The 27,976-nt window shown below is 41.9% G+C and overlaps 1 protein-coding gene across 1 annotated transcript; it reads right to left on the minus strand.

The window, feature by feature from the left end:
* Positions 1-8,533: 8,533 nt before the first annotated feature.
* Positions 8,534-27,921, minus strand: CEP97 (centrosomal protein 97). The gene is made up of 11 exons (XM_054163896.1): positions 27,771-27,921; positions 24,379-24,521; positions 22,441-22,599; positions 20,850-20,951; positions 20,195-20,308; positions 19,206-19,372; positions 17,806-17,970; positions 15,134-15,267; positions 12,860-13,604; positions 10,992-11,067; positions 8,534-10,035 (listed from the first exon to the last, which is right to left on the minus strand). Exons 1-11 carry the CDS (start codon positions 27,919-27,921, stop codon positions 9,319-9,321), a joined length of 2,673 nt encoding a protein of 890 aa, XP_054019871.1. The 3' UTR covers positions 8,534-9,318.
* Between the last annotated feature and the right edge of the window lie 55 nt (positions 27,922-27,976).

Below are 27,976 nucleotides of genomic sequence, written 5' to 3' on the forward strand. Positions count from 1 at the left end.
AAGCAAGTCTGATGGAGAAAAGGACAAGTGGCAGGACTTAACTGCAAGCCCGATCTGGAGTGGATCCTGAAAAGAAAATCTCCTATGGATTTGACTTCAAGTTAAGGGGCTGGAGGAGCTAATGATGAAAGGAGGAAAGCAGAGTTCAGGCTCTACTTTCTCAGTTGCCTGTTTCTCCTGAGGTTCCACATCCTCTACATACAGCAATGGTGGTAACCTCCTCACCTCATTTCCCCTGCACTCCCCACCCCCCCCACAAAACATGCTGCAAGTTCTCAGGGGACTGAAGAAATTCATCTGGTGTAACAAAAGCAGAGAGGAAGAGACATTACAAAGGCTGCTTCTCAAATTGTGTTTAAGACAACAGCCCTACATGCCTGTTTTCTCACACCCCTACCTCATTTGAGACCTTTTTCAGGCTTTTGTAATGATTTAGTAGTTCATATGTTGGCCTGAAAGCATTATTTCAACACAACGTGCTACAGATGCTATATTTTCCAGGGCAACCCTCATGGATCATGGGATTCACAGTTTTCATAGTCTTAGAATTCAAAGGCTGTGACTGGTTTTATTTGGCCATTCCCTCCACAGTTTTCTTCTTGGTCCATGTTGTCTTGCACCTATCAGAAAGAGCAGCTGTTGTTTTTAGCTGAGGTGGAGGTAATTTTCTTCACCCTATGTTGGTCATCAGGGTATGCGCTGGATTTGTACTGGAAGCAGTGTTGATAAATAAAGGATGTTTTAATCAAGGCTTTTCCCAACCTCCTGTCATCCCAACCAGCAAGTAGGCTGGGGATGCACAAAGATTAGGAGGGCACAGCTGACCAATGGCTTACCCTATACTATAGAACAGCAACTCAGCATATAAAGCTGGGGGAGAAGGAGGAATGGGGGGAAACATTTGGAATGATGATGTTTGTATCCTTGGAGCTCTGCTTTCCTGGAGAGGTCTGAATACCTGCCTTCCCAAGGGGAAGCAGTGAAGGAATTTCTTGTTTGGCTTTTTTTAATAAGTAAAGCCAGGGCTGCACATGCAAAACTGTCCTTATCTCAACCCATGAGTTTTCTCACTTTCTCTCTTTCAGTTCTCTCCCCTATCCCACTGGCAGGAGGCTGGGGGAGGCTCAGTTGCCAGCATGACAGCAAGCAAACACGATCTTGGCAAAGAAAAAGGGGAGAGACTTGAGCAAACCTAAAGTCCTCTCATTCACTATTCTACAAGAAATCACTTGGACTGTACCTGAAAAGGTCCCAGCAATCCTCAAGTAGTCACCACTGAAACAACAGGCACAAAATGGCATGAAATCAATGATTTAGTGATGCAAACTCTACTTGGACAGAGCATTTTATGCTTTTCCAACTGTCAATGCAGTAGAGAGAAATTAGTTTTTACACCATAACATCTGACTGAAGGGGAAAAAAAAATACCTCATCTACCATCTGGACATAATGCCATGTAAAATTAACAGGAGACTTTCAAACCATACCACCATATATATAAAAAGAAACTCAACTCCTAGCATATGCAAGGATTTCAGCCCCTAAAATTTAAAGCAACTACTTCCATTTGAAGAAAATTGGGTCCATCCACTAGACACATTTATCTCTATTTTCCAGCTCAAGCCAGGGAATTTAATGCCCAATCTTTGTATAGATATGAATAAATAACAAGCACAAGAGAGACCTTCAACCTGAGCTCCTGAAGCATTATGGTTACTACCCTTTATTTAATCTTAACAGCACAACTTTAAGGTCTTAACTACTCCCAGAGTAAATGGCACTGCTTTTCTCTTTTAAGCCTTAAAGTGAGGCCACTTCAGCTCTGCCCATTCCTGTCTTTCAAATATCTTAAAGAGGAGCAAGAAGAGTCTCACTTGAAAACCTCAGCTGACCTCTTTGGTGTAATAAAGGAAATGCACATAGCAAAGAGTGCAAAAAATCCACACTAACCTCCATATGTGAAATAAAAGTTAAGCAAAACAAAGAGTTGTGTTTGTTGGTTGGGTTTGGGAGGTTTTGGTTGGTTTGTTGGTGCTATTTGGTTTGCTGCTTTGTTTGTTCGGTGTGGGTTTTGATCTGTTTGGGCTGTTTCCACTTTGGTTTGGGGTTTTTGTTTGTTTGGATTTTCTTTTTGATTGTTTTTGGGAGGGTTTTTTTCGGTCCATTTAGGGGCTTTGTTTGTGTGTTTTGTTTGTTTGGGAGGTTTGGGGTTTTTCATTTGTTTGGTTTTGGTTATTTTTGCTTCTGGATTTTGTTTGGCAGGTTTTGTTTGTGGGGTTTGGTTGTGGGGTTTTGGGTTGGTTTTGTTTGGGTTGTGTATTTGTTTGCTTGGGTTTATTTTGCTTGCTTGTAGTTGTTTGGGGGGGTTGGTTGGTTGTTTTTTACTTCTGGTAGGGCTGTCCTGCAGTAAAACATGACTTTCATTGTATGTCTGAGCTCCTGGACTCTTTCTCTGTTTAAACTTCAGCAGACTTCATTTCTTTAAGCACACAACAGGTATCTGACCAACCCAAACCAGCAGGAGAGGGAACAACACACACTGCAATTGTGTTCCAGTTGACAAGCCCAGAGCACTAATTGCCTTTTCTAGGAAGCTCTTTACAGAATACTACTACATCTTTCCATTTCAATGCAGAAGGGAATCAAGAGAATAGAGAGGGACAGTAATTGAAACAAAGTACCTTTTCCAGTGGCATCTACTAATCAGCAGGTTTATAAATCTCTGAGTGCACTACCACTCTGTCTGTGGAGCATTAGATGCCTCAGTTGTACCAAGTCATGAAAGCTAATCATGGCACAGTTGAAATCAGTAGAGAGAAAAAGAAACCCCAAACCTATCAAGTGTTACAAAGATGGTTCAGTGAATCTATCCAAGTCAAAGGCTTCCCTGTACATTCACCTTATGTTTGTGGATGTTCCTCTCAATATTCTCACTGCCCTGGTTACTCATCTTTTCTCCTAAGCTTACCTATCTCAATTCATTATCTCCTCACCATGGGAACACATGGCTAAGATTTACACACACCACTGTTGTCACAGTGTATAAACAAGGAGCAGAAGGGCCATTTCCCCATAGCACAGGGTAACGTCATCTATCACCTGTAAAGGACATTGGGTGTGCATAGCTGGAGGTAAAACATTCTTGCCTCAAAGTATTTTCCTTTTTACACTATTCTGGTTCAGAGAAGGATATAGCACAGCTTCTTGGCAGCATCAGGGAGCCTCAATGTAGGTGTAATGGGAAAGCATCAGTTTTCCTCATGACTCAGAATCATAGAATGGGACTGAAGCCAAGCAAGCCAACTGCAGCAGAAGATACAGCACTGGTACCTACGGTGTGTTCTCATGGCATCTCAGTAGTCTCTGCTTTGAGTTTCTACCTTGCTTCTCTTCCACTAATCATAGCATTTCAATGGCAGGTGATACTGAGCTGATAGAATCATAGAATGGTTTAAGCTGGAAGGGACCTTAAAGACCATCTAGGTCTAACCACCCTGTCATGAGCAGGAACACCTCCCACTAGAACAGATTGCTCAGTCTCATCTAGCCTGGTCCTCAAAACCTTCAGAGATGAGCTGTCCACAACTTCTCTGGATAACCTATTCCAGTGTCTCATCACCCTCATAGTAAAGAACTTCCTCATGAAGGCCAATCTACACCTACCCTGCTCTAGTTTGCAACTATTGCACCTTGTGCTATCACCACAGACCCTTATCAAAAGTCCATCCCCAGCAAACCTGTAGCTCCCTTCAGGTACTGGAAGGCCACTATGAGGTCTCCCTGGAGCTTTCTGCTCTACTGCTTACCTTGTCATCACTGTTTTCCATTTCTAACCTTTTTATCTTCAGAAGAGCCCTCCAATGGTAAGACAATGCCTATCAGCCCTAAGAGTCAACATCAAGCACAAATTAAGAGTTTCAGTAAACGTACAAATCATTTATTTAGAAGTCAAAAACCGCAGAGGTACAACCAAAACATTTCAGAAACAAGAAATCCAGAAATGTAAACACTTAAGAGAAAATATCTCAACTGTACCAAGTTAACCACCCACCATTCTTCACAGAAAACTGCAATAAGTAGAAAGACAAATCAATGCCTAATTGGTCTTGTCTTTTTTTTTTGTTTCTCTCCAGATTTTAGAGGTAGAAGTACTACTGTGAAAGCAACCAAGTTTAATTCAGTGGAGGCATGCTACAAGTGAATTTGGCCTGCATACTTACAAATGTAATGAAGCCAGAAAAGCAGTTTCTTATGGAGAGGTCTTACATAATACAATTTGGTGTGGCACTTTTAAAGACAGAAAGCACCTTTCCTGATAAATACTCTTTTGTGTTTTTGCAAGTTAAGGATCCTGTGCTTTCCCCCCCCTCCCCACTGCTGACATAAAGCGTTTTAAAGTAGGTAGAAAGCTCCAACTTTTTGGCAGGCATGTAGTAAGTGTTCCTCAGTAACTTGTCTTAGAAAGCCAAACTGGGAACACAAACCTTGTAACTATGAAGAAAAGACTTTTTGAAAGACTTCATGAATACTTACTTATTTGGGTGGCACAGTCTGCAAGGAAACAAAAAAGTGGACACAACAGGAAAACAAATCTCTTTGCCACTAGCTAAAAGCAGGGCACTGACTCAGTTTTTACATTTTATTGGCATTCAGTCAGCCTCCACTAAATGCCACCATCTATCCTCTCAGGAAGAAGTGTCTCTGTGAGAGACACACCCTAACTACAAACCCAGTAAAAAGTACCCAAGGAGACTCAAAGGAATCTCTCTTCCATTTTTCTTCCTCAACCAACCTGCTACAAGTGAAAATGAAGACTGGAGTCGTTCAGACAATACATACAGATTCAGAAAAAAACCAGGAACAATTTGCAAGCTCCACAACATACAAACATTGTTCAGAAAACAAGCAAAAAACCCAAACCAAACCCAACCAACCAACATTTTGTATTTATATACAGGCTGCTAAGTGCATTAGTTTTAATTGCTGCATGCAAAGAGTAGAATCTATGGATGTTTAAGGAACTTAACTCTAAAGACTTAGGCTTCTACCAGGCTAGTTTAACAAAGACTTTCTCAAGTATTTGTTGAGAGATGTTTGCATTTTAGAAGCAACAAAATGAAGTTTCTGGTCTTACCACCTTCTTGCTTCGTGGTATAAGAACACTTCTGGGGATGTAAATATAATCAAAACCCAATTTAGACAGCCAGTTCACAAAGATTTAACCTTAAGTATGACCCTGCTTCTTTCAGTGAAAGCAGAGTTAGGCCGATGTTTAGTATCTGCTACAAATTCCACCCTTGCCACACAAGCCTTGTTTACAAAATAGCATCAATACAGCAACAGTCACCACAAAACAACCCAACATCATGAGAGTTGCTGTCTGTTTCAGCAGCTAAATCTCCTGCTCATTTAAATGACATTTTAAGGTACTAAACCCAGAGTTGTGACAATTAAGCTTGGTTGATAGAGTAAGGCAGAAACAGAAATTTACTTAGTGTCATGAGAGGCATTGCCTTGTGCTTTTTCCCTTTTGAAACACAAGTTGAGAACAATCAATACATTACAAATTCCCTAAAAAAGCTTTGAAATATAAAATGTGAACAGGCCTGTGTTCACAATACTCTTCTACCTTTCCAAATACCAGCAGAACAGTGCCTATAATAAACAGTAGGGGGAAAAAATACATCCTTGATTACATGAAAGATTGAAATGTGTCAACTGTAAGAATAATTGAGGAGCAAACTGAAACAGCATTCATAAGAGCTGGCATTAATATCACAGACTAAACCTAACAAGACACACAAAGGCATTTCCACCTTCCTTCAGCAAAGCAGGTAATAGACTATCTGAAAAAGGCCTGCATGTGCCTACCACCTCATTTGGGGCCAAACTACCTGTGTGGCAGTTTAGTTAGTCTGAGATATATTTAGTATTTTGTTTTGTTGTTTGTTTGTTTTGTTTTTTCTGAAGCAAATTAAAGAAGCACTCAAACTGTGCTGCTGGCAGAACAACATCACCTGACAAATAAGCATTCTGAGTCTCTTCCATTAACACCAGAGGATCATCCCAGGACAAAGTACAACGGACAAACTTGCCTTCTACAAAGTACATTCTTCTGTTCAATATGAAAGGCCATGCAAAAGGAAAAATGCTAAAAGACACACAATAGAGGAAAACTTCAGACATGAGTTTTCATTTATCAGGCCTTCTGATCCCTTGAAGAAATTTCTATCACCTCCAAAGTGAGCTGTGCATCCCTACCTGGGTTAACAAAAACCCTCAAACAACTATACTCATAGATTAAAACAACATATACAGAAATAACAGTAGATGTTAAGCCATATATTAAACTATTATTACATTTCCATATCATGATTCTTTGAGAGCTCAAAATAGACTGAAAGAAGCCATTTTTAAGTTTACATCCAGTTACCTTTCTTATTTTTCCACTCTGTCCTCCATTATGGCTTTTCCAGTATGCATTTTAATGGTCAGCATAAAAATATTGTGTATATACAAAGGAACTACAATTAGCCCTGTAAAAACTAACCCAAAAGTTCACCCTTCTTTATGATTTCTGTCTATTTAGGCAATTCATCTTCTCCATGTGCAAGAGATCTCTCAGAATATGGAGGGGCAGAGAGGAAGCTATCTCCTATTTCACAACCTCTGCAAAAGAGTAAAATAAAGCTGATTTTATGTCAGCACACACTCTGCTGCACCTTCACAAAAATCAGTTTTGGATACACATTATAAGTTAAAAACCTGACACAGGCATTCATTAAAATGAATTGTCTTGCGTTTGTAAGCCCCAATAGCAGATAAAATGTCAAGAAACATCTAGGGCTTTCATGAAAAATTAGGTTTCACCAAGTTTTCCCTCTTTGGAATCTCCCCAGTTCAAGTTGTTTCTCCTCCAATTCTGCAGCAAAAGTGACAGTAATACAAAATAGCAAAATCTATGCAGCCCCCCAATGAAAAAGTGAAACAGTTTTATTCAGACAGTAGTCTAGTGTCTCCCAGGTCTTGCACATGCTAACACAGCATTCTGCCACAACAGGGAACTTCCTTTTTTATTACACCTGTCCACTGCCTCCAGAGTGTAGGCTCCAGTAACTGTTCCATGCACAGAAATAATTTCTCTCACAAAATTCAAAGAAAGTATCTTTAAAAGGTTCACTTAAGATTTTTTTTGTTTTGGTTAAGAGTTTGACAGTCAAAGAGCCAAATCCTATGAACTGCAGAGATCTCCAAGCATGGCAAATTCAAATGCAAGTTGAGAACCTTCATAGGATCAGTATGATCATGTAGACTACACACTTCACTGCACAGTTAATTAGATGCTGTGACACATTAAAGCACCTGTACCACCTTCATTACTCAAGCACACTCATGCTCATGCTATGAATGGTTAGGCTACAAATGTGCTGCAACTGAGTTTGAAAGATAACACATTAACAATCTACCACCTCAGTTGTTTGCTTTTTAAATGCTCTCATGTATTCAAGGCACATCTTGACTGCACTGACAGCTCTTTTGAGAAGGTAGTGCCCTAGAGCTTATTTTTTTGGGTGGTGGGGTAAAAAAGACATGATGGCTATGGCTACTCTATACACAAGGCAAGGTTTATTCTTCCAAGGTGAAATTTACCACTGGGTAGATGGCTGGTACGAATCCAGTTCATCATTTCTGTTCTAAATAAGGGCTATTCTGATGTCTCAAGCAGATGCTGGCCTTAGGCCAAACTCCTGAGTAGTGGTAAATTTTCAGCACAGAACCTAAAGTAGAGAAGCAACAAAAGCTGTTACAAAAAAAACTTATTTTACACAGTAACATGGCCATAAGAGTCACTTTAAAACAGCACTAGTTGATTTTAATGACACCATAGCACCAGAAGTTACTCTGTGGATTCAGAGAATAATAATATGCATGTCTTCATATCTGAGAAGTTTGTATTAGCAAGCTAGTGAAACACTGGCTTTCCAATACACACTGCAAAATGCAGCATTAGCAAACTGAACTTACCCCTGGAAATAACAACACTAAGTTTTTCATTTCACTGGTGTCCATCACAAATTGTATCCCAGATTTCCCTAACCACTTCTGCAAGACACTAAGCTAACTGGTCTTTTTTTCATTAAGAACCAAACATAGCAGTGCCTAGAGCAAACTCAGTGTGTAAGTGGAAAACAGTCTAGGTAACAGCAAAAGGGAAGGACTACAGCTTTTTATCCATGTCTAACCAAAATGCTCAATACTGGATATAAAGAGGGGGGAAAAAAATCAAACACAAAACCCCAGAACAATAACCCTCCCTGCCCCCAGCAGAGATGTCAATAAGTAGTTTAAACTCATAGTATTTGCTTTTAATATTTATACCTGTAGATAGAAGTTGTTGTGATCCATCAAATGCACTAATGTGAAAGCCATCAAGATCCCAATCCCACAGTAACATCAGCATCCTTGTAGAAGGAAAACATATCATCACATCTGCTGCTATTAACCCAGCAGTGCAGTCTTGGAAATGATGATGTTCACAAATGACATGCCCTTTTGAAATTCTTATTTTAGTAAAGGCTGCTACTGGTTCCACTGTGAGCCTTACCTGAGTAAATAGGGAAGTTCAACCCCAGGGCAAACAAAGGTTAAAGTCTGTTTCAAGCTCCTCATGGTCTCACTCCTGTAAGTCCTTGTTTCAGGACATGTGTAAATTAGGTCATTCCTGGCCAGCAGCTTCAAGTAAATGACAGAAAAAGAAGCCACTGACTTGGATATTTGTTTAATGGAATGCTTCTTTGAAATACTGACCAAGCTACTCTTGTTGAAGTCAGAAGAAGTCTGAAAGGCAACTTGCTTTCGTATTTCTCATCGGGCTGTATCCCTACACATATACACTACCTGTACTGACTCCGTTTCTTCCCACGGTGTTCCCTTCTCTTTGCAAAGCAAGAACTCTGCTTTTTAGAGAAAACAAAAACAACTTAAAAGACTTAGTAACACATTCACCAAAGTGAATTTTACAGAAAACATCATCACCTTCCCCAACACCTCCAATAAATTTAAAGGAAGCCTGTTATTAGGATATCAGATTTACGTAGGAAAATAAAGTGCATAATGACTGTCACTGAGAGCTTTGCTGATTTCAGGTTAGCAGAGTTAGTCTCAGTCCTCAGCAACATCAGTAAAACACTAATTGAAACATAAATTGGTAACATGAGTCACAAATCTGCAACAGCACCCATGAAAAGTAAGTTTTGTACCGAGGGGCAAAAGAAAGAGAAAGGAAAGTGGAAGGGAATCCCTCGTCTTTTGAGCCTGTTATACAGCTATCCCAACATGCAGCACCTGGAATGAAGAATCACAGTCTGCCTGCTTCCCTTCTACTATTCCTGAATTCAGTTTGCAGCTTTCTGCTGTCTGGCTGATTTCACCTCGGGCAGGGGAAGATGTGTCTTGAGGGAGATCTACAGGGACACCATCAGATGAAGTAGCTCGGCTTCCTGCTGAAACAGCAATTTGTGGCCAGTTGCCCTCAGTTTCATCATTGCAGTTTGTCCTTTCTTCAGCCTCCTCCAGCTGCTGAACAGATTCCAAATACTGCTGTATTAGACTGTTGTCCTGATCATTGCTAGAGCTCTCTTTACTCTGCCCACATTCCCCGTGGCCATCCTCTATATCAGAAGAATCTGCTGAAAGAGAATTGTCACACTGTTTGACAGTGTCCACTGAAAGAGAGCTCTCGGTTCCTTCCACTAAGCTCTTTTCAGAGCTACTCAAGTCACCAGCATGAGTCTGATCAGCCATGGAAGAATGAAAACCAGAATCTGGGTACTGCAACAAAGACTTTTCCTGAAGAACATCACTAGATGGAGCTAACCAAGCAGAACTAACATCTGCTGGGTTTTTTTGCTCAAGGGTGGATGATCGAACAGATGGTTCAGATGGACAGAAAACACTGCCTGAAGGGATTCCAGGTTGCCAACTGGCACCTAAATTTTGTGTCACTGACAGCTGCCATTGTTGAAGGGATTGAACCTGTAAAGTATAGAGAAAAAATTTCATTAGGAAATGCTGCTAAAAGTGCTTGGAGATTCATAGAACATAGATCCTCTAGTTCCAATCCCCCAGCCGTGGCCAGGGACACCTCCCACTAGACCAGGTTGCTCAAGGCATCATCCAACCTGGTCTTGAACACCTCCAGAGAGGAGACATCCATGACTTTCCTGGGCACCCTGTTCCAGTGTCTTACCACCCTCACTGTAAAGAATTTCTTTCAAATATCCAGTCTAAATCTACCCTCCTCTATCTTCAGTCTTTTGGGATTATTCCTTGCAATCAGCAACAAAGCTCCAGTATAAAATTTAAGACTGAGTGAACTAACAAAAGATTTGCTATGGCATTGAGGAAAACCTGTTCTTCACACTGTTAAATAATGGCTTTTAAACCCAGGTGCTCAACACTGACAGAGAACACACACCTCCCAGTGCAAGTACCTGAAGGACAAGAAATCTACTCTTAAAACCAGAAAAGATGGGGAATCTTTATGAGATAACCTCTGATTAAGAAAACTGGAGGACTTGGAAGAACAGCTTACAAGATGCATTAATAACTTTTCTACTTTACAAGTGAGTTGCTCACAAATGACCTAAATTGACACTATTTCCTTTGCCCCTGAGCATCTAGCAGTCACATCATTCTTCACACTTCTGCTGAGCTTATTTAGCTTCCCTTGCATTTTTGTCCTCCTCCTCACAACAGGCTATAATTTAGCCTTTTGTGACACAACCATTGTTCTTGTACTAACACTTTGGAATGCTATTTCCCCCAAGAACACCAAACAGCACAGTAATTAGATTCTAATAAGCCACCCTAGTCATCACTAGGCAGGAAAAGAACCATACTGACTATTTTTGCATGACCTACACTATGAAATAATGCCTTCTGGATTCATGTGTTAAGCAGAAGAAAATGAAAGGACTATAACTATTTACCTGGTTCCAAAGAAATCTGACAGCTTCCTCCTGCACCAGCCTCTGAATCTTATCTTCCTCTCTTTCTTTTCTTAATCTGCAAGAACACACATCCAAATTTATGCAGCTTAACTATGCAACATTTGGGTAACAAGCACAGCAAGAATCACAAAAATGCCAGTACTCTTGAAAGATACAACAGAGTCTAATATTAAGGCATTACTGCAGTCTGGCTTGCTATCAATACCCAGCTGCTGACTTCAAATTTCTTTTCCAGAGTTATATTAAGATTCTGCTTCCTTTTGCTGCAGCACTGACTTGTCAATACTTGGGATGGGTTGCTGAGTTGGTTTTTTTTTTTTTTTTGTGAACTGAATTTAAGCTCTTTATTTTAGGTAAATGTGCTGCTTTTTCCTGCACAGGAAAACAACCAACCAACCAACACAGTGCTCCTTCATTTCAAATTATGCTCTCCCCAACCCCATATCACTTGGATGTAACTATGATGTATAAGCACTCAAAGTTTCTAGAGGTTCACTGGGGGCTCAGAACTTTTGTCACTTGTGATAGCAAAAAAATATCTGTCAGACTGCCAGTTCCCAAGCTGATCCAGAAGGGTATTAACTAAATCTGCAATTTCTGTCTTATAAATAAATTGAGGAACTTTGATAATGATCTCCTCCCAACATGGATTTATAGGATTAAAAAAAGCACCAAAAAAACCCAGAAACAAGCACAGAACTGCATTTTTTAATTGCATCATGCAAGGCAGAGAGAATTCTACTTTTCACTAATTGCCAGGAGACAAGTGGGGGAAAAAAAACCCCCACACTTCACAACTTCTATTTTGGTTATGCAGTGAAACGTGCAAGTCCTGCAAAGAAGGGAATGGAGAAATGGCCTCTAGCCCAACCTACTCATGGAAAGCACTTCTAGAGTATCAACAGCTATGGGCATCACTGTGCTTATCTTATAAGAAGACATTCTCTACTATCATTAACATTTGATATTGCCAATGCTAGGTTCCCCTGTGAGCAGTGATCTCAAGACCCATTTGTACCTCTTCTGAAAAATCCTAGAACAATCACAGCACGGTAGGGTTTGGAAGGGATCTCTGGACATCACCCAGTGCAACCCTCTCTGCCAAAGCAGGATCACCTGTTCCCTGGACATGGGAACATGTCCAGGTGGGTTTTATTAATTTCCAGATATGGAGATTCCACCACCTCTCTAGGCAGCCTGCTCCAGTGCTCTGCAGCAACCCTTCAATTCAAGAACTTCAGAAGGAACTTCTTATGTTCAAGCTTGTTCCCTTGTTCTGTCACTGATAAAAACTTAGTCCCATCCTCCTGACACCTCCTTTTAAGTACTGATAAGCACTGATGAGATTCCCAACCTTAGACTTCAGTTGTCCACACTAAAAAGACCCAATTCCCTCAGTCTTTCCTCACCAGAGAGATATTCCAGTTCCCTTGGCATCTTTTTAGCCCTTTTCTGTACCCTCTCCAGCAATTCCCTTCTTGAACCAAGGAGCCCAGAACTGGACAAAGTACACCAGATGTGGTCTCACCAGGGCAGAATAGATGGGGGAGAGAGAAACTCCCTCAACCTGCTTGCCACACTCTTCTTGGCACCTTACAAGGCCATTGGCCTCCTTGGCCACAAAGACACATTGCTGGTTCATGGTCATCTTGCTGTCCACCAGCACTCCAAGGTCTTTTTTCCCAGAGCTGCCCTCCAAAAGATCAGCCCCCCAGCCTGTACTGATCCATGGGGTTGTTCACCCCCAGATAGAGAACTTCACACTTGGCCTTACTGACTTTCATTTGATTTCTCCCCATAATAACAATGGCTGTATTCATTCAGATCTGCAAACACAGAGCACTTACTTCTCTAGCTCATTGTTTAAGCAGATGATGTGCTCCTGCATTCTTTTCAGCCGAATCTCGTACCGCACCTCCTTAGCTCGGGGGTGGTAGTTCCTTGTGTAAAATCCTCTCCAGCAGGCTTGAAGCTTGGTAGCTGCCTTATTCATTCTTTGTGCTTCAGCTGTGCCTTGATCAACACCAGCTAATGAAGAAGAACTTTCTCCTTTCTTCTGATCAGGACAGCAAGTTGTTGGTCCCAAATCAGCACCTACTGAGGCACTGGGGTGACTACACAGAATTTGGTCTTCAGAGGACACTGAACAGCTGCTAGTCAGGCTAGCTGTCACTGGATTGGAAGGTGGCAATGACATACTCTCTTTGATATTCTCTTGAGGTTCCACATTTCTCACTACTCTGTTTGAATGCTCTCTTGCAACACCTGAAGCTTCTTGTTTGTTAGCTGTTTCTCCACTATTAGTATCCCTCACACATTTGACCACTGTATCATCATCTTCTAGGCCCAAATTGATTCCATGGAGCTTCAGATCTGAAGTAGGAGATACCGAAGACAATCTTGAAGCAACTGGCATGAAAGTAGACTCTGAGCATAAAAGGCTGCTGTTTAGTTTGTCTTCATCTGTCTGTATATCTTCAAGGTGTAAGTCCTTTTGAAAACTTCTTTCAGGAAAAAAAGAGTTCTTAGCTGCATAGGAATGATCATCATTGGCACTTGGTCCAACCCAAGAATTCTTCTTGATAATAGGTTCTAGACACAGAGAAAAAAACATATTCAAAAGTCTTGTAGTATTTAAATGACATATCCTCATTTCATTCATAGGAAATCATAACTTTGGATAGCTACAACCTGGGGGTGTTACAAGGTCTAACATGCCAATCACAGTAAGATTTCTAGATAACAGTTAAGAACAACAACAATTTATCACAATACCATCCACAAACTCTGCAAATACTGGGTACAGCAAGTTGTACATAGTGCCTACCCCTGGAGAAGTTACACTTCTTAATCAGATGGAGCACTCATAGAATCATAGGATGGTTTGGACTGGAAGAGACTGATAATCTAGGTCCCATTCCCCTGCCATGGGCAGGGACACCTTCCACTGACCAGGTTGCTCAAGGCCTCATCCAGCCTGGCCTTGGAACATCTCCAGGGTTCAAGTATCCACAACCTCCCTATACAACCTGTTCCAGTGTCTCACCACCCTCACTGTGAAGAATGTCTTCCCAATATCCATCCTGAATCTCCCCTCTTCCATCTTAAATCCATCCCCCCTTATTCTGTCAACACAGGCCCTTGTAAAATGTCCCTCCCCAGCTTTTTCGTAGGCTCCCTTCAGGTCAAGGCCTTTAAGGTCTTCCCAGAGTCCTCCCTTCTCATTACTTCAAAACAACAACTCTTTAGTTCACTGGATTGTTTGTTTTTTTTCCACCTAAAAATCTCAGTAACATGTCAAGACAGGAAATAGGCATGGCATGCATTTTTGGAAAACAAAGTATAACTGTGGTGCATCAAGGAAAGTGTGTCCAGACAGTTTAAGAAGGCTCTCCTCCCTCTCTACTATGCCCTGGCAAGACCACATCTGGAATATTGTACCTCATGTTGGGCTCCCCAACTCAGAAGAGACAGGGATTTATCAGAGAGAGTCCAATGGAGGCTACAAGGATGATGAAGGGAATGGAACATGTCTGATGAGGAAGGGCTGAGAAGGATGGGTGTCAAGAGGAAGGGGCCAGTCTCCTTTTGGTGGTGCCCAATAATAAGTCAAGAAGCAATGGATACAAACTGCAACACAGAAAGTTTCACCTTAAGATGAGGAGAAACTTCTTTGCTGTGATGGTACTGGAGCACTGGAACAGGCAGTCAGAGAGGTGGTGAATCCTCCTTCCCTGGAGGCTTTCCAAACCTGCCTGGACACATTCCTGTGTGGCCTGCCCTAGGTGAACCTGCTTTGGCAGAAGGGTTGGACTCTAAATCTCCACAGGTCCCTTCCAACCCCTACCATTCTATGATTCTGTGAGTCAGTTGGAAAAATCTCAATAAACCAAAACAAACAAACAAACAACACCCCACATAACACAAAAACTAACCAACCAAACCAAAAAAACCTCCAAAACAACCACAAAACACTCCCCAAACTTTAAAACAAACCCAAAAAATCAATCAAATAAAACAACAGGGCCTTGCTCTGAAATTCTCTCCAAAAAATTATTGATGTTAAAAAAGATGATGAATTATTTCTTCAGTTAGATCACAAGTGCAGATTAGCTTCTTACCACTTTCAAGAACTATCTGTGGTGGCTGGGCTGGGCTGCTGTGTTCATAAGTAACTGGTGGTGTTTTGTTGGGAGCAGAAGCTGTGGGAGGTCCTTCATTTTGGTTTTCATGCATCAGCTGCCTCTGGTGGAGTCTAAGCACAAAATCCCAACAGAATTTGCATTTCTTTTACACTTTCCTGGTACAGAAGACATCTAAAAGAAACTATCAACTACTTTAAAGGAAACAACTCACCATTCTAAACAAGAAGCTACTTACGCAGGTCCCTACACCTACAAGACACTAACAGAACTATTCACAAAGCAGGGGATTGCACAGACTGCTCTTGTTTCCCTTCCTCCTGCCCCTTTGTCTTCGTTACAAGCACATGTAGTAAAAAAAAACACAAACAAAAAATGTATTGTGCAACTCTCATGACAGACTGAAAACCACCAAGTATTTCTAAACATGAGGAAGGGATGCAGATATTTTAAAGGGTCTACTGGAAGATATGCCTTGCTTGTATGCACAGAGAAGTCTGAGGAATGGAAGGAATGTCCTTTATGTTCAAAAATGATTTAGAGGGTTTCCTTGCCATTAAAGGGACAAAGTCCTGACACCAATCAACAAACATGGCTGCAAACATAACATCATCCTTGACAAACTCAGAAAACATACAAAATTCAGTCCAGCTAAATTCAAAGATCATGAAGTAGAGGACAGAAGTCAAACTGCCTCATATAAATCATCATATATTTGTGTGCATATACAACAACCCCATGCAGAGCTACAGGCTGGGGTCAGAGTGGCTGGAGAGCTGCCAAACAGAAAGGGACCTGGGGGTGCTGATTGACAGCTGCCTAAACATGAGCCAGCAGGGTGCCCAGGTGGCCAAGAAGGCCAATGGCATCCTGGCCTGCATCAAGAATAGTGTGGCCAGCAGGAGCAGGGAAGTCATTGTGCCCCTGTACTCAGCACTGGTTAGGCCACACCTTGAGTCCTGTGTCCAGTTCTGGGCTCCTCAGTTTAAGAAGCACATTGAGACTCTTGCACATGTCCAGAGAAGGGCAACAAGGCTGGGGAGAGGCCTTGAGCACAGCCCTGTGAGGAGAGGCTGAGGGAGCTGGGATTGTTTAGTCTGGAGAAGAGGAGGCTCAGGGGAGACCTTATTGCTGTCTACAACTACCTGAAGGGTAATTGTAGCCAGGAAGGGGTTGGTCTCTTCTCTCAAGCAACCAGCACCAGAACAAGAGCACACAGTCTCAAGCTGTGCCAGGGAAAGTTTAGGCTCAAGGTGAGGAGAAAGTTCTTCACAGAGAGAGTCGTTCACCATTGGAATGTGCTGCCCAGGGAGGAGGTGGAGTCATCATCCCTGGAGGTGTTCAAGAGGGGATTGGACATGGCACTTGGTGCCATGGTTTAGTCATGAGGTCTGTGGTGACAGGTTGCACTTGATGATCTTTGATGTCTCTTCCAACCTTGGCAATTCTGGGATTCTGACTAGGGATTTTGCTGGGTTTGTGTTCCTAGTGAAGGGTTTTTTCAGATGGTTGTTGCTTTGGTGGGGTTTTTTTTGGGTTTTGTTTTCATTTTGTTGTTTCATTAAAGAGTTCTAATTTGTAAGCCAACTTCCTGAATTTTCCCCAGAATGATCACGTTAGTGTCAGAACACTTAGAAAGGCTTTTGTTGTACCTTCTTCCCTGAAATGTCCCTAAGATCTCTGTAATTTCCTCCTGGAGATCAATCTATGCTGACAAAGTACACAGTAGCTTCTTCCAGACAGTCCCATGTTTCCAGCCCTTTTGACAAGCTGTTGCCCTTCTGCTTACCACACCTTTGTTGTCCAACTTTCTACCCACACTACGCCTCTCTGTAAAGCCTGCTCTTTTTAGCTGAGTCTTCTGATCTCATCTTTGTAGGAAAAAACCCCACAAACCCAAACCAACCAACCAAACATACCCAAAATAAATTTTGCTAAGAGGTCCTGGAGAAGAGGAATACCTGTACTGTCACATTTTCTAGCTTTTCAGCTCAATTAGTTCATGTTTCATGACAGGGAAGTGCATTATGGTAACTCTCTTCCTGTACTTGCACAGATCTTAGCAAAATCAGCTACTGCTGGCAGAACCAGCAGGCTCTAGTGGTCTCTGCTGACAGACCCAAGCTGTCACATGAAGAGATCGAGTGGGAACAGTGTGCTTCAAAGGACAACCTTAAAACCAAGACAAAACAAACTAACAACAAAAACAAGTGGCTAATACATATGTACCACAATAGCCTTCATTTACAGTTAGAACAGAAGTTAATCTAAAGTCCTTATACAGATTTTCCTCACTTCAACAACAGCAAACAGTAAGTAGGGGAGGTTGTGTTTTTCTCTTAAATCTAAGTAGTTTATTTCATTTGCAGTCCCAACATAAATCACCTTCACTGTCCTACAGCACAGAGACTGAAAGATACAATGAATTTGCCCTGAATAGCTAAGCAAACATGAAAACAATCTCCTGCTACTGTCTTGCTTCTCGTTCCTCTCTAGGACACATCATGTACCTCCACTACTCTTCCCAGCTCCATCCCTCATGCTGCTTTGAAATTTTTAAAGGGAAATTTTAATTATATGCCTTATTATTTGTTAGATATAATATGTTCTCAAGTACAGTCTCTAACAACAGAGAAACAAGAACTGCTCACCTCTGCTTACTCAGGATTTTTTCCAGTTTGGCATCCTCTTCAGTCTGGAGACCATATGTAGATATAAGAGGACAAACAGTAGCCAAATATTGGACTAGCTGAACATGCTGTCCAGGCCGATATGATCTTCCTTTACCTTGACTGTAGAGCCATTCTGCTTTCAAGCTGTTAGGAAGGGTGAAAATGGTCACCATTAATGCATGGCATCAATCCCCTAGCTCTGCATTGATTACTCTTCTTCTAGTGGGTATTACTGATGATCTGGATGAGGGGATTGAGTCAGTCATCAGTAAATTTGCAGATGACACCAAGTTGGGGGCAGGTGTTGATCTGTTAGAAGGGCTCTGCAGAGGGACTTTGGCAGGCTAGACAGATAGGCAGAGTCCAACAGGGTGGCATTCAACAAGTCCAAGTGCCAGGTGCTGCACTTTGGCCACAACAACCCCATGCAGAGCTACAGGCTGGGGTCGGAGTGGCTGAAGAGCAGCCAGGCAGAAAGGGACCTGGGGGTACTGGTTGATAGTAGGCTGAACATGAGCCAGCAGTGTGCCCAGGTAGCCAAGAAGGCCAATGGCATCCTGGCCTGCATCAGGAATAGTGTGGTCAGCAGGAGCAGAGAAGTCATTGTGCCCCTGTACTCTGCACTGGTTAGGCCACACCTTGAGTCCTGTGTCCAGTTCTGGGTCCCTCAGTTTAGGAAAGATGTTGAGTTGCTGGAAGGTGTCCAGAGAAGGGCAACAAAGCTGGGGAGGGGTTTGGAGCACAGCCCTGTGAGGAGAGGCTGAGGGAGCTGGGGTTGCTTAGCCTGGAGAAGAGGAGGCTCAGGGGACACCTTATTGCTGTCTACAGCTACCTGAAGGGAGGTTGTAGCCAGGTGGGGGTTGGTCTCCAGGCAGCCAGCACCAGACCAAGAGGACACAGTCTCAAGCTGTGCCAGGGGAGGTTTAGGCTGGATATTAGGAAGAAGTTCTTCCCAGAAAGAGAGACTGGCCATTAGAATGTGCTGCCCAGGAAGGTGGAGGAGTCACTATCACTGGAGGTGTTTAGGAAGAGCCTGGATGAGGCACTTGGTGCCATGGTTTAGTTGATTAGATGGTGCTTGGGTGGGTGATGGGTCGGACTTGATGATCTCGAAGGTCTTTCCAACCTGGTTAATTCTATTCTATACTTCTGTTGTAGTGTGATGCAGAGCCTAAACTGTCACAACTTAAACTTACATAACAATTCCTGTGTAATAGATGAAAACTTTAGCAATTGGCCTGTATCTTACATGCCATTAGCCATACAACCAAAATTTCAGATCATTACCACTTCTCCACCTGTTAATTATAGAAAAATGCAATTTCAGCTTAGTCAATCTTTATTTACTAATTTTAAGAGATTTAATACTATTATTTCACCTTTCCTTCTGAGATATCAGGTATCCATCAAGAACCTTAAGGTTCAGACACCAGCTGACAATATATGGCCTGTAGTCAAAGCCAGGGATAGAAGGTGTAGCCAGCACACAAGGATTGTTCATAATTGACAACTGTTCCAGCTGATGAAGAGAGGCCAGGAAAGAAACCTTAAAAAGACAAGACATATCTGTAAACTGTGCAGAACCCATTAAATGCTTACAGAGTGCCCCATATTTCTCCTGGTTACAGCTAGACATCTCACACAAAACAACATAAATATCAATACACTGAAAATCACATTTCCTTTTGAGCATTAACATATTCAAAGGACCTTCAATCAACTACTGCCATTTTTTTTCTAGGTATACGTAGATTTATAGAATGGTTCATGTTGGAAGGGACCATAAGGCTTGGGGAACTGTGACTGGAGAGGGCCAGGTTAGATGAGGCTTTGAGCAACCCGCTCTAGCAGGAGGTGTCCCGGTCTGTGGCAGTGGGGTTCCAACCCAAACCATTCTATGATTCTGTGAAAAATCATAGGCAGAATATTAGTTTCTCTTATATGTGAGAAACAGAGAAAACAAGACATGGCTCCAAGAACATCCAGTTGCAGAAAGTGCAATTCAAGCTTCTGTTCTAAACAGCAGATACAGAAGCCCTCTGCAGCAGTTTTTCAGCTCAGCTTTCAATTTTCAGACAATCCTGAAAAGCTCTCTATGACTTTAGTCCTTCATGTATACTTTTTATATAGTTGAATGATGTACAAACATTTTAAAAGGGGGGGAAAATCTCTTTCAAGGATGAATTTTAAAAGCTATGACCTATCTTGTGCAGCTAATGCCAGAACAGCTATTCCATGCACACTATTAAAACTTACTTCTATCAACATCAACGGTTTCAAAAAGGAAAACTCATCTTTAGCTACATCCTCAAAAGAACTGTGTTTTCAGTCTACCTAAAGGCAAGGTGATATATCTCCTGTATCTTACCTCATTTAAGTCTCTGATTTCATTTTCTGCCAAAGAAAAAACAGTCAGATTCTGAGGTAGGCAAACAGGTGCAGTGCGAAGCGAAGTTATAATATTTCCATGGAGCAAAAGAGTCTGCAAAATAAACACATGGTGATGAAGTGCATGCTTGAGCAATTTTTGTTGTTCAGGAAATACTTGCACAATACACACTAGAATTAAGGCTTTCTGATATCATCCAAATTATTTTCATTCATTCCAGCAAGGCAGAAATTGATCCTTATACTTTAGACCTCAATCTTCTCGTGTTAAAAATGCAGAACTGTAGGCACAGTGACCAAAAAGGTTGCATTTGGAAACGTTTTTTCCTCTGCAGTGCTCAAGCTGAAAGAGTTAACACCATGGTTTGTCTTGATGCATGACAAGATCTCACCATGTTATCTTTATCAAAAACATTAGAGTGGTTGCAGAAAATTCACTGCCTCAGGCCCTGCAACTTGAAGACAAGGAAAAGAATTCTTACATGCTTCCTCCTACAAATTACAGTGATTAATTAAAATGCTTTGAGAGCTACTGTTTGAATAATGAATGCCTTAAAAGGCAGCAGTTTTCAAAGTAAGTTTATTTATGCAAAGAACATAAAAAAAAACCAAAACAGATATAAAATAGCATCTACCTTCAGCGATGTGAGCTTGGAGAGATCACCTAATTGAGCTATGTTATTGTCTGACAGATCAAGATGCTGGAGAGACAGGCAGGAACTGATTTGTTCAATGGCCTACAAAAATAAAAGAGTCCATTACTCCCAGCAGCTCTTTCTCAGTAAATAAAATCAGTTATCAGTAATAGTGAATGATTTTGAAAGCTAAAAAACACCAGGTAAGGAACCCCAAACAGCCTCCTGTTTTCACACAGTTCCATTATAAAGATGACAATTCTTTTCCTATTTGGGGATTATTTCTCAAGGTCATTTTATTTTTATATCAAGCCCTTTATTTATTTGCAGGAGGTTCTTCCCCTCTGCTCTGCCCTGGTCAGACTACATCTGGAGTATTGTGTGCAGCTTTGGGCTCTCCAGTTCAAGAGGGACAGGGAAATACTGGGGAGTCCAACAGAGGCCACAAGAACGATGAAGGCACTGGAACTATCTATCTGATGGGAAAAGGCCAAGACCCCTGGGGCTGTTTAGCCTGGAGATGAGATCTTATCAATGTTTACAAGTATCTGGAGGGTGGGTGTCAAGAAGATGGGGCCAGTCTCCACTCAGTAGTGCCTGTGTTAGGATTAGGGGCAATAGACAGAAACTGGAACGCAGGAAGTTCCACCTCAACATGGAGGAAAAACTTCTTTGCTGTGAAGGTGCCAGAGCACTGAAACAGGCTGCCCAGAAAGCTTGTGGAGTCTCCTTCTCTGGTGACTTTCAAGACCCACCTGTACATATTCCTGTGTGGCTTGCCCTAAGTGAACCTGCTTACTGCAGAGGGGATTGGAACTTTGGAGGTCCCTTCCAACCCAGACCATTCTATGACTGTAACCCCCTAGTACTGTGTGATTTCTTGGTAGACAATTCTCATCCAAAGGTTACCCTCCTCTACTTCATAAACCAGTAGACAAAATTTCAACATTTTTTCCAGTCAAAACCAGAAAAAGTCAGATTTTTCTGTAGCATTTTCCAAAATTCTACAACATAGGATTATTGTGGCAGATTGGGCTGAGTGCCTCCTGCTGCTGCCATATGGGGTGCACCTCTGGTGCCCCAGGTGTCCAGCCCAGTGGGTGGACACAGGAAGCTGCAGATTTCATTCCCGTAATGTCTTGCTCCCTATAAATCAATCAGCAAGGTCTCACACTTCCCCTTTCTTCCCTTGCTGTTCCTGTGGGAGATGCTCCCTATCTAGTAGGGATAGGCCTCTTGGGCCTGGCTAGGCCTAATGCCAGGATGAGAAGGGGGAAGAGCAATCTCAGATCTGGGCAGATGAGATTAGCCTAACAGTGGAGTGGGGGAAGAAAGAGCCCTGAGGATTTTGGGTGTACCCTCAGGTAGGGAGAAGGGAAACGCTGGGAGGCTTCTGGTTATGCTTTGGGATCTCTTTTGTCACTGTGCTTGTAGCTTCTGTAAACCACTCACTGCTTTTCCATTGAAACTTTCCATCACTTCTGCAATCCGTTTGTCTGAGTCTCATTTTTCTGCCCCGGTGGGAGGCAAGAGAAGATCTGCCTTCCAACTGGGACAATTAAGGAAAACAGATAAAGACCAAACAACTTACCTTAAGGTTATTGCCTGCCAAATTCAGCCATTCCAGGTGCACCAAGTCCTTCAGCCCTTCCACATACCCAATACTATTATGAGGCAAGTTTAGCACCCGGAGCTTAGTCAGTTTCGCTACACCCATCATTCGCACCAAGCGATTGTTGGCTACAGAGAGCTGCAGATGGACACACAAATGAAAGAAACAAAACAAGCTTTCATTGTTGGTGCTTAAAAATCGAATCCAACAGGGCCTTCTTCCATCTGTACATTCCACTTTCAAGCAAATAACAGACACACACAAAAAAAAAAACAAGCTGTAAGAGCCAAGGAAATGACTTATTGATAAAAGAAAGCAGCCTTTACAATTCACTCTGAAATGTTAAGAAGAAAGCCTCCTAGCAAATAAAGGAGAATGAAGGAGGAATTATGCTACATGAAACCAAGATGTTAAAATATTTTTAAACCCTAAAAAGAATTGCTGTATCATTGTGCAAATTGTTGCATCATGTCTGCAGTAAAAAACTTACACACTGCCAATGTCAGATATTAAGAAGAAATTACTTGTAGTTAAGGTGGTGAGGCACTGGATGAGTTTGCCCAGGGAGGTTGTGGATGCCCCTTTCCTGGAGATGGAATAGAATAGACTATAGAATACAATAGAATCAATAAGGTTGGCAAAGACCTCAAAGATTATCAAGTCCAACCTGTCACCCAAGACCTCATGACTACTAAACCATGGTACCAAGTGATGTTCAAAACCAGGTTGGACAAGGCCTTGAGTAACCTGGTCTAGTGAAAGGTGTTCCTGCCAATGCCAGGGGGGCTGGAACTAGATGATCTTTAAGGTCCCCTCCAACCCAAACCATTCTATGAATATAGTAGAGAACAAACCACCTTTCAGATGATTTTCAAAAAGGTCCTGTGCTAGCAGGACTGCTAATCACCAACTTTTAAATGCATGCATTCTGATGAGACATACACCTTAATAACGTGACCACCAAGCTGGGAGTCTGGTGAAAGTTTGTTGTAGCAATAAACTCCATCTCCTCTCTTACCTCAGTTCATTTTGTCTCTAAAAGCTATTAGGTGACCTCAAGTTATCTGGAGACACTTTCAGCTGGATGAGGCATTGAGCAATGTTGTCTAGTGAAAGGTGTCCTTGCCAATAGCAGAGGGGTTGGAAGTAGGTTATCTTTAAGGCCCCTTCCAAACTCAACACATTCTATGATTACAAGATACTTAACATACACTTGTACAGCTCTGCCCTGGAGGGATTAACACTGATTTTTGCAAGCACCATATACTGCCTTAACAATGTTGTCACTAAGCACAGAATGGTATGGGTCAGAAGGGACCTGTGAAGATCATCGAGCCAAACCCAAATATCCTCATGGATTTCACTAGATTGCTGCTAGAATTAAAATTAAGAATGAGCACTAGCAACAGGAGGGCCTACAGGAGTCAGTATGTTAACAAGACTAGACAGATGCCTTGCATATCTTCTTTTATTTCCTATTTCACATGGCTTTTATTCTTCTTGTAAATTAAGGCTACTAAGCCTCCTCCTCTGTGAAGAGTTCTCAAAGCCAAATAGAGAAGAGTCATGTAGCTATGCCTGCATGTTTATAATTGCACAGAGGAAAGATAAAACTAAGTTATTTTCAAGGTTCAAAAGCTAAAAAGCATTGAAATTCGAGCTACCAGTGACTAACTGTTCTTACAATACCTCTTCCCATCAGGATTTATTGAATTTTTAGTTACCTAGGTAAGTACCAAAACAGCCTCTCCCACTATCACCTCCAGAGCTAAACTGAAAATAAAGTTGTCTATTTAAGTTAGTCATCACTTATTTTCCTATGAAGACAGTAAAGGCTAATTTACTTCAAGCAGAAGGATTGAAATTATCATCAGAGCACCTTTATTTCACAGTAAATTCTATTCAGGTAATACTGACCTGCATCAGATTCCTGCATTTCTCCAAGTGTTCCAATTTAATTATCTGGTTTTTGTCCAAAATCAGAGTGTGAGTATCAGCGTCACAGGGTAAGGCTGGACCCAGTTTTTGCAATCCTTGACCTGACAAGTTTACTACCAAACCTGAGAAGGAAAAGAAAAGCAACCTCAAAGTCAACATAGTCAACACTTTATATATGAGAACATACACTGAAAAAAGCAAAGCGAGAGAGACTGATTTGTTTCACCATGCACAGAGACAATTTGCAAATGCAAAATAATCCTGTTTTCAGTGTAAAACTGAAGCAAATTACTTCAGACTAAAGAGGTGAGAGTTATCTACAGCAGTTACTAGAAGATATGAATTCCAGGCCCCATACTGGTTAAGAATTCCAGGAAAGTCAGCAATATATCCTCTAAAGTGGGAAGCAGAAAAAAACCAACCAAACAAAGTAAACCCCAAACAATCAAACAAAAACCAACAGAAAAACCCAAACCAGTAGTTAAAAGTGCAACACTCAACCTCCTGAATTTCAAAATCCCCCAACTTTTTTAATTTTTAAAGGTTTTCAAGTTTTGAGCACCCTAACTACTATCTGTAGGCATTATATCCAAATTCCTGCTTATAGGCAGACACAAAGCATGCCCAGTACACGTTTGTAGGGTCACATTCCACAAGCATAACTGTCACAAAGAAACAGAGGAGGATGAGTCTGGCAAAAGGGTAAGTAGCATTTATCCTTTCACCAATGAAAACATGGGAAATCTGATGAGGATGCAAACCTACAAACTTCACCATCCTGCAGAGTTCCAAACACTCTGCTGCAGTATTGAAGTTTAGGGCACTTGACTCATAAATGTGAAGTACCCCTGTGACAGTCCTCAGCCAGAGGAAAATAAACAGCCCTGTCATGAACAAGTCACCAAAAAGCTAGACCATTGAATAAAAACCTAGTTTTTTTCTTCTTTTTCCCCATCTCTATTTCAAAGGAAAACTATATTGAGAACTGTGTCAAGTTCTGGGCCACTCAGTATAGGAAAGATGTTGACTTGCTGGAATGTGTCCAGAGAAGGGCAACAAAGCTGGGGAGAGGTTTGGAGCACAGCCCTATGAGGAGAGGCTGAAGGAGCTGGGGTTGCTTAGCCTGGCGAGGAGGAGGCTCAGGGGAGACCTTATTGCCATCTACAACCACCTGAAGGGAGGCTGTAGCCAGGTGGGGGTTGGACTCTACTCCCAGGCAACCAGCACCAGAACAAGAGGACACAGTCTCAAGCTGTGCCAGGGGAGGTTTAGGCTGGATGTCAGGAGGAAGTTCTTCATAGAAAGAGTGATTTGCCATTGTAATGTGCTGCCCAGAGAGGTGGTGGAGTCACCATCATTGGAGATGTTTCAGAAGAGACTGGATGGGGTGCTTGGTGCCATGGTTTAGTTGATTAGATGGTGGTGTATGATAGGTTGGACTTGATGATCTTGAAGGCCTTTTCCAACCTGGTTAATTCTATCCTAGTCTATAACAACTTTAATCTATTTTGAATGCACACTCTAGGTGCAAACTCAGAGCAGAGATTTCAGCTTGTGAAACCAAAACTGGCACCTCTCTATTTTTAGAATTTGGATGCTTAAACTACAGTGAAGAAACAAACTCAAGATTCAATCATTCCTTTAAACTTCCTGTCAGGTATTTTAAGGAGACACATTCCCTTTTAGTAGCTGGGCTGCTGCAAAATCTTATCTTGTGTATTTAACTATCTTAACTTACTGGGTAGTAAATGTGTCCCAGAGCCAAAAATTCCAATCCAGGGCTTCACTGGCCAAACCTCTGAACACATGTCACGTTGGGATTTTGGTGCTTGTGTCCTCAAATTGTAATGATAGGCTAAATGTCCCATATTTTCTAGCAAAGCACCTAGTGAAAAGGGGTGCTTTCACTGGTGAAAAGCCAAAACCAAGAACCTATTCATATAGCCATATTACAGGACTAGTGATATTTGGGGCAGGAGCTAATTGCAAATAGGCTAGCATATAATTTAATTAATAGAACACACATTCAAATCTTTCAAGCAAAAGCTGTCACTATACAAAGTTAACAGAAACCATTTGCCATCTACAGGAAACTTGAATCACTAGGTAACCATAGTGACACCTGCTAATCATAGTTCTCGTATTAAGCCTCTCCTGTGTGTTTTTACACACTTCCCATTGCTCTTCTTTTACTATCTGCTCATAAAATAACATTGCCTTTTTCAGCAGCGTGTTCCTACAGTGCTCTTATCCTAACATGCTCACCACATTAATACTCTTGGAGCTTGCAGGCTTCTAGGGTTTAGCTATTCAATGGATGGGGAAAACCCAACACAAACCAAACAACATTTTTGGTGTATCACTGTCAGCTAAAAAATATGCTTTTAAAAGAAATATCTCTGACAACATTTATCATATATGCATTGCTTTGCAAACCCACAGCCTCTGGAGAGCAGCAATGCAGAGCCAGTACTAACAGAAACAGTCACACTTCTGTCTTTGCACATTTTGAGAGAAGGTACTACATGTTTCTCACTTTGAGCTATTTTAACCAAAAAAACAAATTTAGCATCTGCCCTTTCATCTAAGGGCTTGTAACAAAACACCACAGCTGGCCCAAGCCAACCAAAGAGAGAGCTAGGATCCCCAGCACAGAATTACAGAGGTAATTCTTCTTCGTACACATGAGGTGTCCTGTTCAAACTGGGGCACTCAGTGATTTTACACATGGGTCTTCTACTTTTCAAGCATTCAGGTACAGCACCATTCTATTAACTGTTACTTAACATACACAAGAACTGAAAGGACCTGTGAGTCCTGATAAGACAACTGGATGACCATAAGCCAGCAACATGCTCCTTGTCCAGGAAGGCAAATGGCATCATGGGCTGCATCAAGAAGAGTGTGGCAAGCAGGTCAAGGGATGTCCTCCCCCACACCTATTCTGCCCTGGTGAGGCCACTTCTGGAGTACTGTGTCCAGTTCTGGGCTCCCTAGTTCAAGAAGGGCAGGAAAGTGATGGAGAGGGTGCACAAAAGGGCTAAAACGATGTTGAGGGGACCAGAACATATCTATTACAAGGAAAGACTGAGAGAATTAGGTCTTTTAAGTCTGGAAAACAGAAGACTGAGGGGAGATCTCATCAATGTTTATCAGTACTTAAAGGGCAGGTGTCAGAAGAATGGACCAGGCTTTTTTCAGCAGTGCCCAGTGACAGGACAAGTGGTAACAGGCATAAACTTGACCATAAGAAGTTGCATCTAAACACAAAGAGGAACTGCTTTAAGGGTGCTGGAGCAGGCTGCACAGAGAGATGGTGGAGTCTCCATCTCTGGAGGCATTCAAATTCTCTGAAGACATTCAAAACCCACCTGGATGACCTTCTTCAAGTGCATCTGCCTTGGCAGTGGGAGTGAACTTGATCTCCAGAGATCTCTTCCAACCCCTATCATTCCATGATTTGCAAAGAAACTGCATGTCAACAGCATCATCATCCACCTGCTTCCCTACTGATCTAAACATCTCAGGAGTCAGTCTCGCTATTGTTACTCATCCATGATGCCAGACAACGTGAGGA

The sequence above is a fragment of the Dryobates pubescens genome, chromosome 8 (assembly GCF_014839835.1).
Source record: "Dryobates pubescens isolate bDryPub1 chromosome 8, bDryPub1.pri, whole genome shotgun sequence".
NCBI classification, from domain to species: domain Eukaryota; kingdom Metazoa; phylum Chordata; class Aves; order Piciformes; family Picidae; genus Dryobates; species Dryobates pubescens.